Raw genomic sequence first — 17,698 nt, forward strand, 5'->3', positions numbered from 1 at the left:
ATGATGTTATGATGTGGAATACTGATAGCAAAAATTACAAAATTATTAAACCATGACAAGGACTTCAGGACAATATCCATCAGATGCCTTGCATTTATAAAATTCATCTGATTGAAAGTGTTTCAAATAAAACATTTCAATGAATCCAAACTCTGTAATTTTGATACATACATAACATTACACATTACATCACACATTACACATACATAAATGTGTGTATGTACATCTGTACACACATGTGTGTGTATATATATATATATATATATATATATATATATATATATATATATTGTCAGAAAGTACTCATCAATGAATCTTTTAAGCATTTTAAAGAGACAGTGACCCTGCATGTCAAAATGGGATGCCTGGGTGCTGGTGTAAACCAGGGTCTGGGTTCCCTCTGTCTTCATCGTGTCAGTGTGAGCACTTAGTCACAGATCCAGGGAGTTATTTGTTTAATATGCCAGTGTTATTAGAAGTCTGTGGAGAAAATACTGATGTTTAGAAAAGGTAAATTCAGACTGACTGCACATGGATATCTTAGAGCAAAGAACTGGGTAGATAATGAGCTGGGAGACCTGAATGTTGAGAGATGAGGGCATAGGTGGGTAGTGATGACCAGACCTGTAAATAAGAGTGTATGAAGGAAAAGATATGGAAATAAGAGAATATCTGATATCTCATTTTCCCAACTGGAAAAAGTTAAATCAGAGCAGCTGCCAGGATCTTAGAGGCTAAAAATGTATTGAGTGAATTTCCTTATGCATAGTCACAGAACTTCATCATGTCTGATATTGGCAGAGAGCAATTTACCCCTGATGCAACAGAGATATTCAGAGCAGGGTGCCTAGGACCACATCCAGACAGCTTTTGAAGATCTCCAAGGAGGAGACTGCACATCCTCTCTGTTCTGGCATTTCATCACCTGCACAGCATAGAAGTGCTTCCTGATGATCGGGAGTAACCTCCTGTGTTCCATTTTGTGCCCGTTGCCCCTTGCGCTCATTGCCTGGCATAAGGACAAGTAGAATACATGACTGAGCAGAAGGAATATTCAGTGATGAACGGAAGCTAAGCAGAAATATGATGACATGAATGGTACTTAAAAGAGTGCCCTTGTTTTAAGCAAGGAGCAGATGAACCATGAGGATAATTAGATGGCTGCAAGATAAAAGCACTGTAGAAATTGCTGCCATCTTTCCCTGTTGTCCTCTCAGACACATCTCAAACATGAATAACAAGCACACATTTACTCCCTGGTCCTTTTCCTGTTCTGACCTTCTGTTTAAGGCTTAGTGGGGTCAGAGGGAATCAAAATGAATGTGATGGCTTTGGATGAAATGGCAGAAAATGAGAGTGGCTGGCTGACAGGTTGGTGAGTGGCTGCATGGCATGAAATACTGGAGAATTGAAAAGAGGATCAAATGTAGAGTCCCATGGAGACTGGTCAGGTCAAGGACATGGCTTTTTAAGTGGATTAAGTATTTGGAGAAGGGTGAAGGGGTGAGAGCATCTGATTGAAGTGCTGTTTGGTAATTGCATTATTCTAGATGTTTTAGACTAATCAAGATGGTGTGATTGAATGAAAGAAGGTAAGTTTGCTTGTGTTTTTCAGAGACAGTTTCATTCTTTGGTGTAAGGTTACTTAGAGTTGTTTCAAATGAGTTGGATTTTTTTTGTTCTCTAACCCTAGATGCATACTATTCACTGGCATTAAATAGCAACAGTTTACATCAAGAACCTGAGTTCCTTTTAGCCTCTCCCTTTTAAGTAAGAGTGCATTAATGCTGTGGAATGAAGAGCTGTCTGGAAACATTATCTAAGTATTGTATTTAATTTCCCATTTGTCCATTGAAATTTTAATGTTGGCAATGTATATTTTGTAACAGAGTGAGAACAAGAATGCGCTCAAGTTGTGCATAGTAGGTTTGCAATATATGAACGTGGAATTTATTTGTGTGGGGCATTGTACAGTGTGCTGCTCTGATTGTACAGATGACGCTGAAATGCTTAGTGAATTCCACTCAGTGTCATTTTGATTGCAGTGATTATTAATCAAAACAAACCAACATTTTATTCCACATGTCCTGGAATTGTGGTCAGCTATTTGTTGTGGTGTGTGGAGTGAAACTGCTTGTTAGAGAATGGTGTACACTGGTGTACTGAAAAATGTGATGTCAAAGTATTTAACAGATCATTGTCAAGGGTTGAAAGGATGCTGTCAAGGATGGAAAATTCATATGTGGCAATGGTTATTACACCTGTTCCAATAACTGTTAAGAAACAGACAGGTCTTGTGAGGGAGGACCTTGTAAAATAACTGTGGTTGTTCAGTTTTTCCATATCCTAAGTGTTGCATCTTGTCCCAAAAGAATACTATTATGGATACTGTCAGTCTGATTCAATGATTTTTCAGATCAAAGCATAGACTCCTCAGTAAATCTTCAGTACATTTAAACGATTGTTAATGCAGGTTTAAAAGAGTAACAGAGTAGAGTGACCGTGGAATTGTTGTTTCCACAGTGAGCAAACTGGGTACACTAATGGTTTTTACTGGATAATTCTGAAATTATCTTGGAAAAAATCTATCAGTGCAAATGCACTTACCTACAAGCAGTATGCATTGTGAGTGCTTTAGAGGTACAGAAAGCAGTAATTGATCAGAATGCCCTGAGACTGAGTGGGAGATCAGTATCTCTTTCTTGACAGAACTCTTTTGGAGGATGCCCCTTATTGTCAGCCACAGTTACAGCTGAATTCATTCTGCTTTTTTGTTACCCCTTCTTATTTCTATACTGGGAGCACAGACTGAGGAATCCAGAGAATCTTCCTATGGCCAAGAAATGTTCGGCTGTGTATTAAGAGTTTCCTGTACCCCTGCATCCACCTGTGCACTTATATATGCACATCCCAATGAGAGTAGATGATAAAAACAAAGGCAAACACTAGATTGAGGGAAAGGAAACATTGTTATCCTAGTTGAGGAACTAAGTTAAGGGAGAGAACTGTTAGGAATAGGTAGGGATTGAGCTCACTAGGCGCCTCTGAATCACAGGGCTCTCTATTCTTTTTCTGACAGTATAAAATTTGGATTCTTGAGGCCAAAGGGAGAGTGTGCACTGGCTTCAGTGAAGTTTTTATAGTACTTGCTGCTGCATTAGATCTCTTGCATCTGGAAACGGTGAAACTGAACAGTGGTGAAATCTATCTGGGAATGTAATCTTGTGGTGTGATGCTTTCAGTGAATCAGTAAACGGACTCATAGAAATGCTAGATACTTTGAGTTTTCACAGGGGAACAAGTTCTAAATCTTCTGATGTCTAGAAATATTCTGGATGAGTATTTCAAAACCGTGATGTAATTATCTCGGAGGGGTGATGCATTTAGTCTTAGCTAACAGTGTAGTAAAGAAAAACATGAGAAGTTTTTAAGGACTTCAGAACACATTGAAATAGCACTGCCAGTACCCATTAGTTAAAGAATGATCTATGCTTTCCAGCTATGCAGTGTATAATCCTGTACCACTCAGTGCCCCTTGTAACAATTGCAGTGGGTGTTTTTTGGAATTGAAGTTAAAATAATTTATCATCCATTTGGTTTAACTACTTCATTAGTTTGCCCATGAACCAAAACTGATTTTTAATTTTAAACTGAATCTTAGAGTCGTAGAATATCCCAAGTTGGATAAGATGATCCATAATGATCATCAAGTCCAACTCCACCTTCTCCAGCTCCTTTCTGTATTTAGAATCATTGAATCATAGAATTAGTATGAAAAGACCTTAAAGATCATCAAGTCTAACCACAACCAAACCATACTATTCTAACTCTAAGAACCCACTACTAAATGGTGTCCCTGAACATCATATACAGGTCGTTTTAAATTCATTCAGGGATGGTGACTCAACCACCTCCCACGGGAGCCTATTCCAGTGCTTAACAACCTTTTCTATAAAGAAGTTTTTCCTCGCATCCAACCTAAACCTCCCCTGGTGCAACTTCAGGCCATTTACCCTCATCCTGTTGCCTGTCACAAGTAAGAAGGGTCCAGCCCCACTTTTGCTACAACCACCCTTCAGGTATTTGAAGAGACCAGACTAAACATAAGCATCCCCAGTTCCTGTAGTTACTCCTTGTAGGGCATATCCCCAAACCCTGCACCAGTTTTGTTGCCTTTCTTTGGACCTGATCCAGCACCTCAATGTCTTTTCTGCATTGACGTGCTTTTGGGGGCTGGAAGCCTTGAAGATACTCAGGGCTGCCATAGACAGGTTCACACCTTTAAGAGGTGGCAACCCAACACACACCCTCACCTTTCCTGTGGTTGGTTTACCCTTGGTGACCAACAGGAACAAAGCATCACAATCCCTCTCCACAGTCACCCTGAGGATCCTGCTAGCAGTGCCTTTCCAATATTTATCAGCATGAGGATGTAGTTCTAGACATGCTTCTTACTCTGGTAGCAAACCACTGAGTTATTGAGGTAAGAGAATATACAGAACCACTATAAAGAACCACATTTTCAATGCACGGGAAATCTGTACACAAAACTGCACCGGTTGTACAGTTCCATGCTGCAGTTTGGAGGACTCTGCCTGTTCTTGGCCTCCTTGGTGCTGTCTGCCTGTTGTAGCGCTGGTCTGTACGCCTCTGATGGCTGAGATGGCTACGATCTGCCAGCAGAGAGCAGTGCAGCCCCTTGCCATTACTTGAGGAAAGGAAAATTGAAACATGTCGGGGACAAAGCGAATGAATAAGGAATACCGAGAAGCACTAAATGTGGAGTTGGAATGGAACGTGAATGTAAGGCAGGAAAGATACTCTCAATGAATCAAATAATAAAAGCTGGAGGCAATGCTTGGTCAGCATGAAAAACAAAGCAAAGTCAAAAGTACAGATTACCAAGAGCAAACGAGAGAATACAGAAAAAAGAAACAAGTAGCGTGAAAATAGGCCTGGAGAATAAAAGTAAAACATTTGTAGAGAGGTTGTGGCATTGTCCTTACTCCCTTGAGCCAGTTCCTGACACTGGGCACTGGGTAAGGAGAGAAGCCCAGAAAGGGATTGTTATGTCTAGTATCGTGGATCATTATGTATGTGTTTGCCTTCTTAATGCACTTTCTACATGGTCATTTGGATGAATTATTGTTATGCCTTCATATTGATACTCATCTAAGATTAATGGAGAAGAAATTAAAATTAAAATCTTTGGATGATATTAAAAGTTTAACTTTTGAAGTGCATATTATTGCAAGGGTGTGAGGATTGTGCCATGGTTTACAATCGCATTTATTCCTGTTTCTCATGAATTTTTTGAACAGTTTTCAGGATTTGACATCCTTGTAATGAAGTGTAGTATGATGATCAGTAAAGTTTCAGCTGCGAAGTTTGGCATTCCCTGCTTATAAGTGTAGCATAATCCAGCACTGCAAAGTGTGTAGGGCTGCCACTAGATTCTGGGGGAGAGAGGGAGTGGGAAAATAATTGTTTTGTTGTTCTTGCAGTGGGTACAGCATGACCTCAAATTTATCTTGTTAAGGATTTTTCTAGATTTTTTTTACTGGATACTGAAATTAAATGGTTCTTCTTTCCTCCCTTCTTTATATAGCATCTCCCCAAAGGCTTTGTAAAATGCTAGTGTGTTATATAAAACCTGCAGCTTTCTAATTGTGCTTTTGGCTTTTATTGTGACCTTTTGAAATCTTTACAACTCCCACCCCGAGAACTACCCAGCTTTCTTTACTGAATTGCAAGTGGGAACAAGGAAGTAGGAATTCAACTTTATTGTTGTCCAGGTGGCATTTCCTGTTACTTGTTTAGCTTTATAGTTTTGGTACAGTAATTAGTATATAGAAAGCTGGAAAGATGGCTGTAATTCCAAAATGAACTCTCTATAGCTCTCTCCCTCCCACTCTCCCTTTAGTACCGCCCCTTCCATGCACCCTTTAGCCAGCAGCAAGACAGCTGTGTTTGATCATAAACCACTTAAACTCCAGGCTCGCTGGGAAGGGAAACTTCAGCGTGAAGTGCAGCATTGGCTTGTCTCAGAGACAGCAGCTTTCTTTTCTTTTCCCTTCTCCCTCCCAAACACTGAAGACCACAGCAGCTCTCCTTTTATTTTCTCTCTGAACTTGAGCAAAGCTTACTAAATTGTTCCAAGTACATTAAGCAACGCTATGAGATGCCCTTAAATGGAGTTGCGGAAAAGAGCAGCATAAAACATACAGCAGAGGTGAAGCACGACTTGTGGATGGACTGAGACAGCCCTGGGATCTAAGCAAGCAGCTTCTTCCTGGGATTTTCTGAGCCCTCCGTGGTATTAGTAAATTACTTAGCAGCCGTGGATCATGTGTGAAGAGAAAACTAGTTTGGGTCTTTTATAAGGTCTTAGATTGTTAATGTTAACAGTTAACGTGGAATAAAAATGGCTGTCTAGAGCAGAACATTCAAGACAGAAGAATATTGGAGAAGTATTGAATGGGTTAAACAAATCTTCGAAGCATTAAAACCTGCAGAAATCATCAAGCCCTGAGAAGTCTCATCATGAATTCTGGAGTTGCTTTGAAATATGGAAATGACTCTCCTGCAGAGCTGAGTGAGGTAAGCAGTTTCAGTGCCCTTCTTTGTGCTTTAAAAATAAACACTCCCCTTTTGGGCTTTCACTCCGCAAGCAATGCAATTAAAAATTAATAGAATATGTAACTTGCTGTAACTTGCTGTGCCAGTGAGGAAATGACCTGAACTTTCTTGCTGCTTTAGACTGAATAAGTGGTGAAAAGCAAACGATGCAATCATGTCAAGATGCTTTTTCCTGTTACCATGCAGCAGAGATTGCCTTACCTCCCAAGAGCTGTGTTTACACCCAAGGTTCATCTTTACAGTGGGTGAAATATGGAGATCTCAATTGAGATTAAGACAGTAACTAATTTAGAAGGGAGATGGGCTAAAGGAAGATGACAAATATTTATTGGTATGACAACAGCACTGGCAAAGTTGTGTTTGACTGTATTTATACAAGGTAATGTTGTTTCTTTATGTTAGATGAATGTTACCTTCCTTGCTTAAAAGAAAGCAAACCATGGGAAACTTTTTGCTTTTGCCTTGCAAACTGTAGTCAGCTGTTATTTATTACAGGTATGGGTATGTCTGTTTTCTGCATAACATATTTGTGAATGTTTTTAATAAATCAGAAATTAAAGTCATATCAAATGTTATGTAGATATTTAATGAATATGTTAGAAGAAGTGTATCTTGGTAGTTAATGAAAAATCTTAGATGTATCATCTTTGTGAGCTTATTTGCCTTGAGAACTGCCAATTTGAATAATGCCATAAAATCTTAAGTATTTTATTGGGGTCATCTTGTAGAAAATTGAATCTCTGGACCCAGTTAACTGAAGGGCTTCTCTCTTCATTGCCCATTTATTTTTTAATGCACCTTACATTGTAATGCATATATATGTGTATATATATATATATATATATATATATATATATATATATATAATTTTATGTTTTGTTTTATTAGAAATAATAGGACATACCTGACAGAATGAGATATTAATTGTCCAGAGATGGGAAACACTAAGATGTATAATGTACATTAAATCAGTGGTTTAGTGAACAGGACAGCAGGGTAAATATTTGAGACCTTAGTGAGTGCAGTGCCTTGTCATGCAGGATGAATGGCAGGTTTGTGACTGGGGATTACAAGTAAAACAAATTTTATGTACATTCCTCCTCTAACTACAAAGGAATCAATTTAATTCACTTTACATTATCTTTTTTCAAATCATTGTTTGGAGAATATATATTGGCAACACAGCATAAATTGGGTTCAAAAACTCAGTATAAAAGCTTAAGTTATTTTTTGTATGAGATATTTTATTATGAGTTATTTTTTGCAGAAGTCTGCCATGTGGTTCTTGGCTACGCTTGTGCTGTTGTCCTGTTGTGTCCCTTCTGCATTTGATTTTCAAAGCTACAGAGTCACACGAAATGCAAAGTCCTGCATACTTGCCAAGTTATTTGGATCAGGCAGTATTTACTGATAACATTTCTACCGTTTCTATTCAGATTTATTTTACTCATTCACAAAATAGGACTGTTGTTGTAAGAAGTATATTTTTCCTCTGCTGCTCAACATGAGGAATTTCAAAAAGAAGTCAGTGTTCATGTATCATAGAACATTTTCCTTGTTTGTTTTGTTATTTTGTTCCAACAAGCTTACTTTAATACTTGATTTATATTTATAGTCTAGTGCCAGAGATGAGTAAGAAGTAGTCCCCATTCTGACTGCAGACATTCCAGTGGAGATCTTAAATTCACAGAATCATAGAATCATAGAATCACATGGTTGGAAAGGACCTACAGGATCATCTAGTCCAACCATCCTCCCATTACTGTTGCTACAACAAGCCACTTAACCATCTCTCATAGCTCCTCATCCAGATACCTCTTGAACACTGCCAGGGATGGCAACTCCACCACCTCCCTGGGCAGCCATTCCAGTGCCTGACCACTCTCTGAGGGAAAAAGTTCCTTCTTATGTCCAGTTTAAACCTCATCTGATACAACTTGTGGCCATTTCTTCGGGTCTTGTTTGTTGCCTGGGAGAAGAAGCCAAACCCCTCCTTATCACAACCTCCTTCAGGAAGTTGTAGAGTGCAGTGAGGTCTCCCCTGAGCCTCCTCTTCTCCAGACTGAAAAATCCCAGCTCCCTGAGCTGCTCCTCATAAGACTTGTGCTCCAGACCCCTCACCAGTTCTGTTGCCCTTCTCAGGACACGCTCCAGGGCCTCAATGTCTTTCTTGTAGTGAGGAGCCCAAAACTGAACACAATACTTCAGATGTGGCCTCACCAGAGCTGAGTACAGGGGGAAAATTCCTGGCTTTCCCCATCTGTGAATCATAATTTATTTTCTGTTGCTTTTTATCTTTGTGATTTGAGCTGCTTGTGTAAGCATACTTTGGTCTATTTTACTCAGAGGGCCTGGTCAGCCGATCTCAGTGTTGGTCTTTGATAGATCATTGTTTTTTATGAAACATGGAGAATTTACAGACACAGTGTATTACTCATGGGATAAGTTGCACAAGTCCTCTGAGAAGCAGTTAGTTACTTATCTCTTAATTTCTCAGCTAAGTTTCTTCTCTCTGTAACTTGCAAATCTGTGTTAGACTTTTTTCTGTTGTTGACTTGCACTGCTTTGGTTGCTCTTATTAAAGATGGGAGGACTTGACTAAGGGCTGTACATATACTTTATAGATCCATGTTTCTCTCCATTTTGTCATGCTTTTCCCCTTTTCTTTCATTTTTGATTATATTTTTTGTGTGCCGATGTTTATTTTTGATCAGTGGAAGACAGGGCACTGTGTTCAGTGGGAAAAGTTGTTACTGGTTCTGTTAGGAAATGATGAAATAAGTGCAATGTTAGCATGTTTTTACCCATAGTTTTATCTCTACTGTCAGTAAATATTTCCATATTGAAGAGTGCTGTTATCTGTGTCTGCATGGCAAAAGAATGACTGACCAGAAGAGGCTGTGATCAGATTTTGTACATCCTCATCTCCAAATTGGAGGGAGGTGGATTTGATGGGTGGACAACTAGATGGATAAGCAATTGGTTGAAAGGCCGCAGACAGAGGGTGGTGGTCAATGGCTCTATGTCCAGGTGGAGGCCGGTAACGAGCGGTGTCCCTCAAGGGTCTGTCTTGGGACCAGTGCTCTTTAACATCTTTATTAATGACATCGATGAGGGAATGGAGTGCACCCTCAGCAAGTTTGCTGATGACACCAAGCTGAGTGGTGCAGTCGATACGGTGGAGGGAACGGATGCCATTCAGAAGGACCTTGACAGGCTGGAAAGCTGGGCTCGGGTGAACCTAATGAGGTTCAACACGGCAAAGTGCAAGGTTTTGCACTTGGGCTGGAAGAACCCCAGGCACCTGTACAGCCTGGGAGGAGTTGTCCTTGAGAGCAGCTTGGCAGAAAAAGACCTAGGGGTCCTGATAGATGAGAAACTTAACATGAGCCAGCAGTGCGCTCTGGCAGTCCGGAAAGCAAATGGGATCCTGGGCTCCATCAGGAGAGGGGTGGTCAGCAGGGATAGGGAGGTGATCGTCCCTCTCTACTCTGCTCTTGTGAGGCCCCATCTGGAGTACTGTGTCCAGGTGTGGAGCCCTCAGTACAAAAAAGATATGGAAATTTTGGAAAGGGTCCAGAGGAGGGCCACAAAGATGATCGGGGGCTGGAGCACCTCCCCTATGAGGACAGGCTGAGGGAGTTGGGTTTGTTCAGCCTGGAGAAGAGAAGGTTGCGGGGTGACCTCATTGCAGCCTTTCAGTACCTGAAGGGAACTTACTCCCAGGAGGGGAGTAAACTCTTCGAAAGGGCTGATAATAGCAGGACACGGGGAAATGGTTTTAAGTTGAAGGAGGGAAGATTTAGGTTGGATGTTAGGGGAAAGTTCTTTACTAGAAGAGTGGTTAGGTCCTGGAACAGGCTGCCCAGTGAGGTTGTGGATGCCCCGTCCTTGGAGGTGTTCAAGGCCAGGTTGGACGGGGCCCTGGGCAACCTGATCTAGTAAAGGTGTATGTTTGGTGGCCCTGCTAGGCAGGGGGGTTGGAACTACATGATCCTTGAGGTCCCTTCCAACCCGGGTAATTCTGTGATTCTGTGTGATTCTGTGATCTGTGTTGTAGGTGCCTTGATCTCTTCTTCTCAGTATGTGAAGCTCTAGGCATGAAACTACTCTTATTAAAATAAATAGGAAAACTACAAAGCCCTGGAGGTATAGTAAATGTGTTGTTGAATGGATGCATTAGATGAGACAGAAAGTGAAATTGCTGCAACTCATTGCATTTGTATTGAAACTTTCTCTGCTTGGGATTTAGATTGTTCTTTGGGAAATGGGCAAAAACTAATTGGCATATTTTTTTCCAAGACACAGCTGCAATTGTAGAAATTTGTGTGTGGTTAATTTTTACTATTTGTAAGGTTTAGTTCAGGTAAACAGATCTTGATAGTCTTCATTGCTTAACCCTGTCCCATTCCAAAGGTCATGCAGGAATAAATAAAAGAGAAAAACTCACAGGTTTATGTTGCAGGTCAGTGAGGTGCTTTGTGGTTTACTACTTTTGCAGTCCAAGTTGTTGTTTATTGGTCTGCACATTGGTACCATATTTCTTCTGTTTTACTTTCCATTCAGACTTCTCTCTCTTCTGCTCAAAGAACATAGCAGAATTACATTACACCTTACTGTTATTTGCAGTTTGCTTTTTAAGGCTGGATGGAGTATGGGTGTGATTTTTATGCAATACGTAACACCCAAATTAAGTGAGTGAATTTTGGATTCCTTTGTTGTTAGTTTTAGTTTTAGTTGTACTGTACTGTACAATTAAAACCAACTTTAAGAGTGTCACGAAAACACATCCAGGTAAGCATTTAAATGCATAGAGGCTTCATGTTTTTGTGGGGTTTTTTTGGTTTTTTGGGGTTTTTTTTGGGTTTTTTTGTTCGTTTGTTTTTTAATTTATCAGAATTTATTTGCTTTCTACGTATTCTTTCCTCCAGTAGTTTTTCAGAAAGACATGTTTGTATAAGAGGAGCCGGTTGGTCTAATCTCTATTTTCTTCTTTCAAATTCAAAGACACCACCTTTTACTCAGGAACTCCTTGAAGTTCAGTTTGTTATAAGCTGAAGCCAGTATTTATGGAGAGGTATCACTGCATGCTAGTCTTCTTCTTAAGCCCCTCCACAAGCCATCCAGTGCTGAAACAGGGAATTCTGTTGTCTTACCTGGTACAGCTAATATGCTGAATGCTGTCGACAGTCGTGCACATGTCTAATCATGGACAGTTCAAAAGAGTAGCATAGGAACATTAAGGGAATACAATTAGTAAGCTTTGTAGTGTCTTTCTCAGTTGCTTACTTAAGGGCTAAATTGTATCCTTGGATTAAGAGTCAAATTATATTCTCAGATCCAGTTTTCATTGAAGTGAACCTTGTGAACTTGCTGACGGCAAGACTATGACAGAGAGATTTTGATGTGGGCTAAGATCTGGTGTTGTAGTACTGCAATACATTCAGCACTTTAGACACAAATGTTACATTTAATGTTATTGCATTCTTTAGTCATTCATTATCTAAGTGGGTGGTGCATATTTTTAAAGAAGGAAACGTCGAAATTGGAAGTTATTGTGCTTTTTTAGTTGTATACTTCATGATTCTTTCTTTGTACTTGGAAGTCAATTATTTAGGGAGTGACCATCGTGGCTTGCAACCTTATGTTGATCCATATGTTCATTAACCCTGTACGTTGCCTAGAGCAACACTCTCTATTTCTTTTGGGAAGAGGAGTAGTTTATTTGTCTACTTAACAATGGGATATTTAAAAGTTTTAAAAGGGGAAGAAAAGACAGGATTCAAAGTTTGCATTTGTGTGGGGAGCAGAATAATGAGATCATAAAATGGATTTCATCAAAGTGTTTTGAGTTATACAAGATTTGTAGAAGCATAGAGCCAAATTTGAAAGGCTTAAATTCTGAGCCTTTTGTAATTTGACTGACAGAATGTTTCTTTCTTTGTTCTTTTTTTTTATGGTTTACATTCCACTGCTGCTATACTTAGAAATGACACTTTAAGGAGAAAATCATGTAAAAGGAGAACTGCAGAAAGAGAAGGGATTGCATGGCTTGAAGTTGTGTTCGTGAGCCTGTGGGTGAGTCTGAGGTCAGGTGAGGTGAGGTGCACAGCTTTAGGCTGAGACCTCCTGGCAAGGGAAACATTCAGCAGCAACAGTCCCCACGCTGAGAGACTTTCCCACGTGTTTCCGTGCTTTTTCAGACAGGCATCAGCTTGTGCTCATAACATACATGCATGTGAGGAAATAGCACTGATGGAGTAGAGAATGGGTTTTGTTTGTGTTTAAGACTGGGATTAGATCTCAAATGGTTGTTTTGTCTTCCTGGGTTTGACAGTCTTACTAAGACAGACAGTGAGCAAATGTTACCCTGATACTTCATCTGCTTCCTGAGTGGTCTTTAGCTGTGCAACAAGCGTGCCAGTGTACACTCTTGCTACTTCTTTTGAACACATGAGTACCATCTCCCACTGGAAGCTTCTCACTGCTGCCAGACATGGCCCTGGCCCTCCATGTGAAAGGCATATGGAACTCGTCATGAAAAAGAGAACATAAAACATCTGCCCACCAGAGAGGGTGTGTGGTTTCCCCAAGCATATTGATGATGCATGCTTTGGGAATGGTGATAAATTGCTCATGTAAATCCCTTAAAATATAATGATCTTGCAACTGATAGAATATGATTATCAAGCACTAAATATGGCATATTTAAGGTACTTGAGCCTTGACAAAGCTCCACTGTGTTTTGGTTTGTAACAGGAGTTAAAATGAACATGTGAATGATGTTTGTGAACAGCTGACCAACAGTTTGCACTGCACGTCATGTCTTAGAAGAGGGAACACAGCAACCTAGATCAAAGTATCTCAGTAATGCTGCTGCAGCTGTTTAATTTAAAGAAAATTATTTAATGGGAAACTTCACCGATCATGCTCCTGGATAGTGACAATCAAGTCTGAATGAAACTCTTGGATTGGATACACTTCTGTTCAGTTTCACTAATCTACTATGGATTATTCATCTCTCTTTGAAAAAATCTGATTGATTTCTGTGTCTTATATGAACCTTGTGATAAATTACATAAGTAAAAGCATCGTGTAAAAGGGGAGAGATATCTTTTCCAGAATCATTTGGACATCCACAGTTCATTAATAGAGAAATCTGCCGATATGTTATCAGTTAGAACATAAACTTGGTTCTGTAGTCTAACCAAGTGGACTCTGATTTCTGGCATGACCAACATATATAATTTGTGTGACAGATGCATCACATTTCCAGTGAAAAAACATATGGACTTCAAAGAATGTTTATTTTCAGGATTTGTGTGAGCTGCTTATCATACAAACTAAGTATTTTCCAGGCTTGGATCCTGTTGAATTGAAGGACTATAAAAAGATTACTCAAAATGCCCAGATACTGTCAGCACAAATAATGCTCTTCTGCAGCATCCTAATGAAAAAAACCAAAACCAAACAGAGATTATGTAACTAGTCTGTCTGATATTTTAATATGTCTTGATCCTAGAAAAACATATTTGAAAAATGCCTTATGGGCTAAGAAATTAATAAAGATAAATGCAAGCTGTGAATATAACATTAATAATGTGTTGAGTGTTCTGAATGTTTTCAGACTCTTTGTGTATTTCTTCTTACATCAAAAAGTAGGGTTCATTCCTGGGAGATTTTTGGAGGTAGAAGTCAAGTCACCATTCCCCTTCTCTCCTTCCAGTTTGTGTTGTAAAAGAAAAACACATTTCTGTCTGTGAACAGTCTTGGACGAAGGACTTGGGCATGTGTGCTCTATGTTCGTACCTTTTCAGAAGTTTTTTGGGGGCTGTTTTACTCTGCAATCCATGGATCGTTGTTCTATAAAGGAATGCATAAATGTAACCACTTGGAAATAATCCATAGATTGCAGAGTTGTTGGTTCCAAAGGTAAAAGTGTCTCTGCTGCATATATGTGTGAAGAGGGGGCACAGGGAGAGGCATTCCAAAGAAAATGGACAGCTATGGTAGAGTACAATGAAATATTTTGATCTTGAGCCCCAAGTAGTTTGATAGTGGACTGAAAAGAAAATGTGTTGCCGCTCTTTTTTTTCCTGTATCTTAAAGTTTTACAGTCTTTCTGACTTTGTATAGTATTTAAAGTAGCAGATTTTGCTTCTGCGTCCTAGAATATGTGGAAAAGCCTGCTGGAGCTCTTTGGTTACATGTAATAAAAATATATCAGTCAGTGTGCTTTGCAGGGAAATGTGATGATAGCTGAATTTGAGAATTCATATTGATGGAACTACAGAGACTGGATGCGGGGAGTAGGATCTCATGCTGCTAAAGAGAGTGCTTTGACGCTGGTGGAAGTCTGTATTAGTCCCACATCAAGATTTGCCATATAAATGAATCTTCTGTGTGAATAATTTATGTTTTCAAAAGATTTAGATTTTTACTATGTCTAATGAACAGAGGAATTCATTAAGACTCTAGAAATTGTCTTGTGTATTCTAACCTAGTTGTTGTAATCATGCATGTAAATTTTTAACTGAAATTAAAATGTTAATTGACGTAATTTGGTAGAGTGGAGTACATTTTTAAGACAAATAATGACTTGAGTGAGTTACTTAACTCAGGATACTTGTAATTTAAAGTGAGATATAATAAAGAATTGACAAAATTCTGAGTCTGCTTTAGGGATGACATCCATGGGCTGGAAGTGACCAGGGTAACAGGTAAAGCATTAAGTCATCCACAGTTTAATTCTACATTTCATGTTCTAAAATCTTCTTTGAAGTGCTGCATGCTTCTTATTGATGCTTCAGCATGCACATCGAAGAGAAAGCTGATACTATGCAAAGTATTTGAAAACAATACTTTGTTTTTGTAAGCACTTAGATTTAGGAGATGAACCTAAAAGCAGAAATACTTGTGGCATTTAAAATTCAGAGATATCTAGGTCAATCTATATCTGTGACAGGGGTGGAGGCAATAGGCCTGTGGGCCCCCTGACCCCAAAAATGGGAAGGGAAAAAGGAAAGGGGTAGGGAGATGGGAGCTGAGCTCAAGGAAACGAACAGAGCAGCAGCAACGATCTATGGAGGAGAACTTAAATTACTAACTATGATATTGGAATGCAAGATAGCGCAATATAATACAATCTAATTGAAACTGAGGCTAAAAAATCAAGTAAAATAAGAAAGAGAGCTTTTCTGAAGACCAAGAAGCCTACTTTGAAATTGAAGGTGCCACGGCTTGTTAGTACACCCACACCCACTGCCAGGCAGTGAGACAGAGAGCCAGCGTCACTTCCGTGATGTATTTCCCTCTCTGACCATGAGGTCCTCTGGGACATGTAGTTCTTCTTCTCTGTGCTCCATATGATGTTATGATGTGGAATACCAATAGCAAAAATTACAAACCATGACATCTTGGTTCAGATGTTTCTACACCATCCAAATGTCTGTGTTAGAATTAGTATTTCTAAATACAAATGAAAATATGGTTAGTATATGAGCACTGAAAAATTGCTGGCATTATTTAATATCTTAAGAACTTTTAAAACATTGATTGTATTATTGCTTGTTTATGCTTTCGTTGCTCATTTACTCAGAGATAAATGCAAACCTCTTGTCAAGAGCATTGAATTATTAATGGCCAATACTGTAACAATAAACTCTTTTTTTGTTGTTGTTGTTGTTGTTATACAAGTATAGAACACTGAACAAAATAAAGTCAGAATAGACTACCCCTGTTAAAATGCTGAGTTTTTCTTTGCGTGTTAAATGTTTATAGTTAATAGAAAAATTCCAACATTTTCATCCCTATTCTTTTCAGGTGACTTCTCTCTCCATCAAAACAGGTCCCCATTCCAACCTTCTTGCAAAGATGTCTTGCTGCCCAAGCAGTACTCCTAGCTACCTGCACTTCCCCCATGGGGGTTCCTTCCTATGGAACAGGCTGCCCACAAGGGCATCTTCTCTGGAGATATTGAAGACCTGTCTGCATGCCTGCCTGTGCAGCTTGCTGTAGGGAGCTTGCTTTGGCAGGGAGTTTGGACTTGGTGATCTCTAAGAGGTTCCTTCCAACCCATATAATTTTGTGATTCTGGGACTGTATTGAACACTGAAACATCCTTACTTTTTAAGTGTTTAAGTGGCCTATTTTAAAAACACCGCTTCACTTCAGTAGATGGCCATAAGCCCAATGCAAACATGTTGTAACATATCTAGTGGAATGCTGGTAAAATCATTATCCATGGAAGCATTTCAGAAATTCTTTGAGGGTTAGTGATGGTAATTTATAAAATACAGCATGCAATCAATAATAACACAAACAGTATTTTAAAGATGTATCATCATTATGGTTCAAAACCTAGCATCTGAAACTTGAAAGTGCTTCGTGTACAATATTAATGCAAACACATAATATAAATCCTCTGCACTAATGTAGTAAATTGAATAGTACAACTTCATGGTGCTTCTCTTCTGCACAGGTGAGAAGCTAGTGTGTATTTCCCATGCTCACACATATTCAGTTCTGGTCTCTCATTTTTTGGCTTTTTTTTCCAGACCACTCTGCCTCCAACTATTTGTTCCATAGGCAATATGCAGGTCTCATCCATACCTTTTTCAGCCAACTTTTCTCTCTGCCTTCACAAGTCCCCATTCTTACCTTCTGGCAATGATGTCTTGCAAACTATCCAGCTTGCTGCCCAAGGAATACTTTAAGGGACCTGCACACCCCAATCCTTCTATGTCATTTCCTTACTCCAAGACATAGTTTCTCCTTCCAGCCTCCTGTGTACCTGCCAGAGTTTACTCCTCTTTTAATCTTTTTCTCGATTTCCAAGTCCAGCTCTTCTCCTTTACAGCTTCTAATCAGAAAGCATGATTCTCAGAGACTATAAAGTCGGGATGGACAAGATTAGGAGCTGTCATAACAGTCTATGATGAAGTTATAGTCATAACTGCACCTCTAGTTTTGGTGCTAGCACAACTTTCTGAGGCTTGTCCAAAAGACTGAGCTTTTTTTTCACCATAGCTAGTGCAAGTACTAGCATCCTTCAGGTGGC

At 39.4% G+C, this 17,698-nt stretch overlaps 1 protein-coding gene and 1 long non-coding RNA gene across 5 annotated transcripts in view; both read left to right on the plus strand.

Moving 5' to 3' along the window:
• The window catches only part of MCC (MCC regulator of WNT signaling pathway), a 172,168-nt gene that overhangs the window by 19,102 nt on the left and 135,368 nt on the right, over nt 1-17,698 (plus strand). Inside the window, exon 1 of one of the 4 annotated variants that reach the window (XM_032441474.1) lies at nt 5,588-6,600. The exons of the other annotated variants lie outside the window; for them this stretch is intronic. Coding sequence (XP_032297365.1) covers nt 6,544-6,600 — 57 coding nt within the window. The 5' untranslated portion in view covers nt 5,588-6,543. Of the gene's footprint in view, nt 1-5,587; nt 6,601-17,698 lie in introns of those variants that run through there. 4 annotated transcript variants of the gene reach the window in all.
• On the plus strand, nt 10,628-16,372 carry LOC107306328. The gene is made up of 2 exons (XR_004305662.1): nt 10,628-11,433; nt 13,399-16,372. It is a non-coding gene; the product is annotated as an uncharacterized LOC107306328 (long non-coding RNA).

Source organism: Coturnix japonica, chromosome Z (assembly GCF_001577835.2).
Source record: "Coturnix japonica isolate 7356 chromosome Z, Coturnix japonica 2.1, whole genome shotgun sequence".
NCBI classification, from domain to species: domain Eukaryota; kingdom Metazoa; phylum Chordata; class Aves; order Galliformes; family Phasianidae; genus Coturnix; species Coturnix japonica.